The 1,359-nt window shown below is 33.3% G+C and overlaps 1 protein-coding gene across 1 annotated transcript; it reads left to right on the top strand.

The window, feature by feature from the left end:
• The first annotated feature begins 520 nt into the window (after window positions 1-520).
• LOC110725512 (putative lipid-binding protein AIR1) lies at window positions 521-889 on the top strand. Its single transcript, XM_021904979.1, has one exon. It carries the CDS (start codon window positions 521-523, stop codon window positions 887-889), a length of 369 nt encoding a protein of 122 aa, XP_021760671.1.
• The last annotated feature ends 470 nt before the right edge of the window (window positions 890-1,359 follow it).

The raw sequence follows: 1,359 nt of genomic DNA, 5'->3' as shown, positions 1-1,359 counted from the left end.
CTATAGTATATGTCCATCTAGCCCCCTTTTTAGTAACAAAGAATCAAAGGGCTATAATGCTAAATTGTTTAATTTCCGCAAATAGACATAATTCTAGTTGTAGTCCACCTAATAACTTCCAATATACATGTTATATTGTTTAATTTCACAAGTTATACGATATTCTCTTATTTTACATACTATAATACCATTGCTTAGTTGTTTACCTTGTACGCATACTTTCTTTGATAACATGAAAATTAAATTATGTCCAAAATATGAACATTAGCACAAAATAACAACCATGTGCAATAAGGCAACCCGTGATATTCCTAAACATTATTAGATGCTTCCATAATTCTTATTCATCCAGCTCAATGTCTCAAAATATTCTCCCATGCATACGAAGGCCTTGAAAATCTATAAATAGCTCAACTTTGATGTTAGTTTCCATCATCCTAACACAAACAAATTACTTCAATTCAACTTTTGCTTTGATCATCTCTTTAAGTTTGTGTTAAACAAGCAAAATTTGTTCATAATGGCCTCCAAAAACACCGCCTCAATTGCTCTCTTTCTTGTGTTTAACCTTGTTTTGCTTAACGTAGCCTTTGCTTCATATGTAGCACGTCCTCTTAAGTCATGCCCCCCGGATACCCTTAAGTTGAACGTGTGCGCAGATGTGCTTGATCTTGTTCACCTTCGCGTTGGATCTCCTAAGAAGGCAGCTTGTTGTAGCCTTGTAGGTAACCTTATTAAGCTTGATGCCGCTGCCTGCCTTTGCACTGCGGTTCATGCTAATGTGTTAGGCCTTGTTAACCTCAACCTCAATGTTGATCTTACGGCTCTTGTCAACTATTGTGATTGCAAGCTCCCTAGTGGCTTCCTATGCCCTCCTCGTCATGCCTAAATTTTTGTTCTTATTTATGCGATGTTTATTTCTTTATTTGAGAAAATTGTGTATTCTTGTGTAATTTGATTGCTTATGCTTTTGCAATTTTCTTCCTTACTTCTTGTGTGATTTTGTACGAGATTGATAATAATAAGATGGATTCTTTTCATTGCACTCTAAATTTTAAGATCATATACTTTGTTGCTCATTTTATATTAGGCATGCGGCCTTATTTAAACCAAAAAGACGTTTGACTCTAGATTTATATATATACCTATTTTTATTATTTTATTTTAAAAAAATTTCTCTCTACTCTCATAAATTAAAAACCTTCCTGAATTAATTTTTTGTATTTTCTCTCCTCTCACTATGTTTCTTTTTCTAAAAACTGCAATCTACCATGACAAAAGAGAAATAGCATACGAAAACACCTTCAAAAAGATGAACATCACTTAAACTTTTTTGATTTTCCGACATTTATGTTAAAT

The sequence above is a fragment of the Chenopodium quinoa genome, unplaced genomic scaffold (genome assembly GCF_001683475.1).
Source record: "Chenopodium quinoa cultivar QQ74 unplaced genomic scaffold, ASM168347v1, whole genome shotgun sequence".
Taxonomy (NCBI): Eukaryota; Viridiplantae; Streptophyta; class Magnoliopsida; order Caryophyllales; family Amaranthaceae; genus Chenopodium; species Chenopodium quinoa.
Note: the sequence above shows the minus strand (reverse complement) of the source record. Positions and strands in the feature narration are given on the sequence as shown.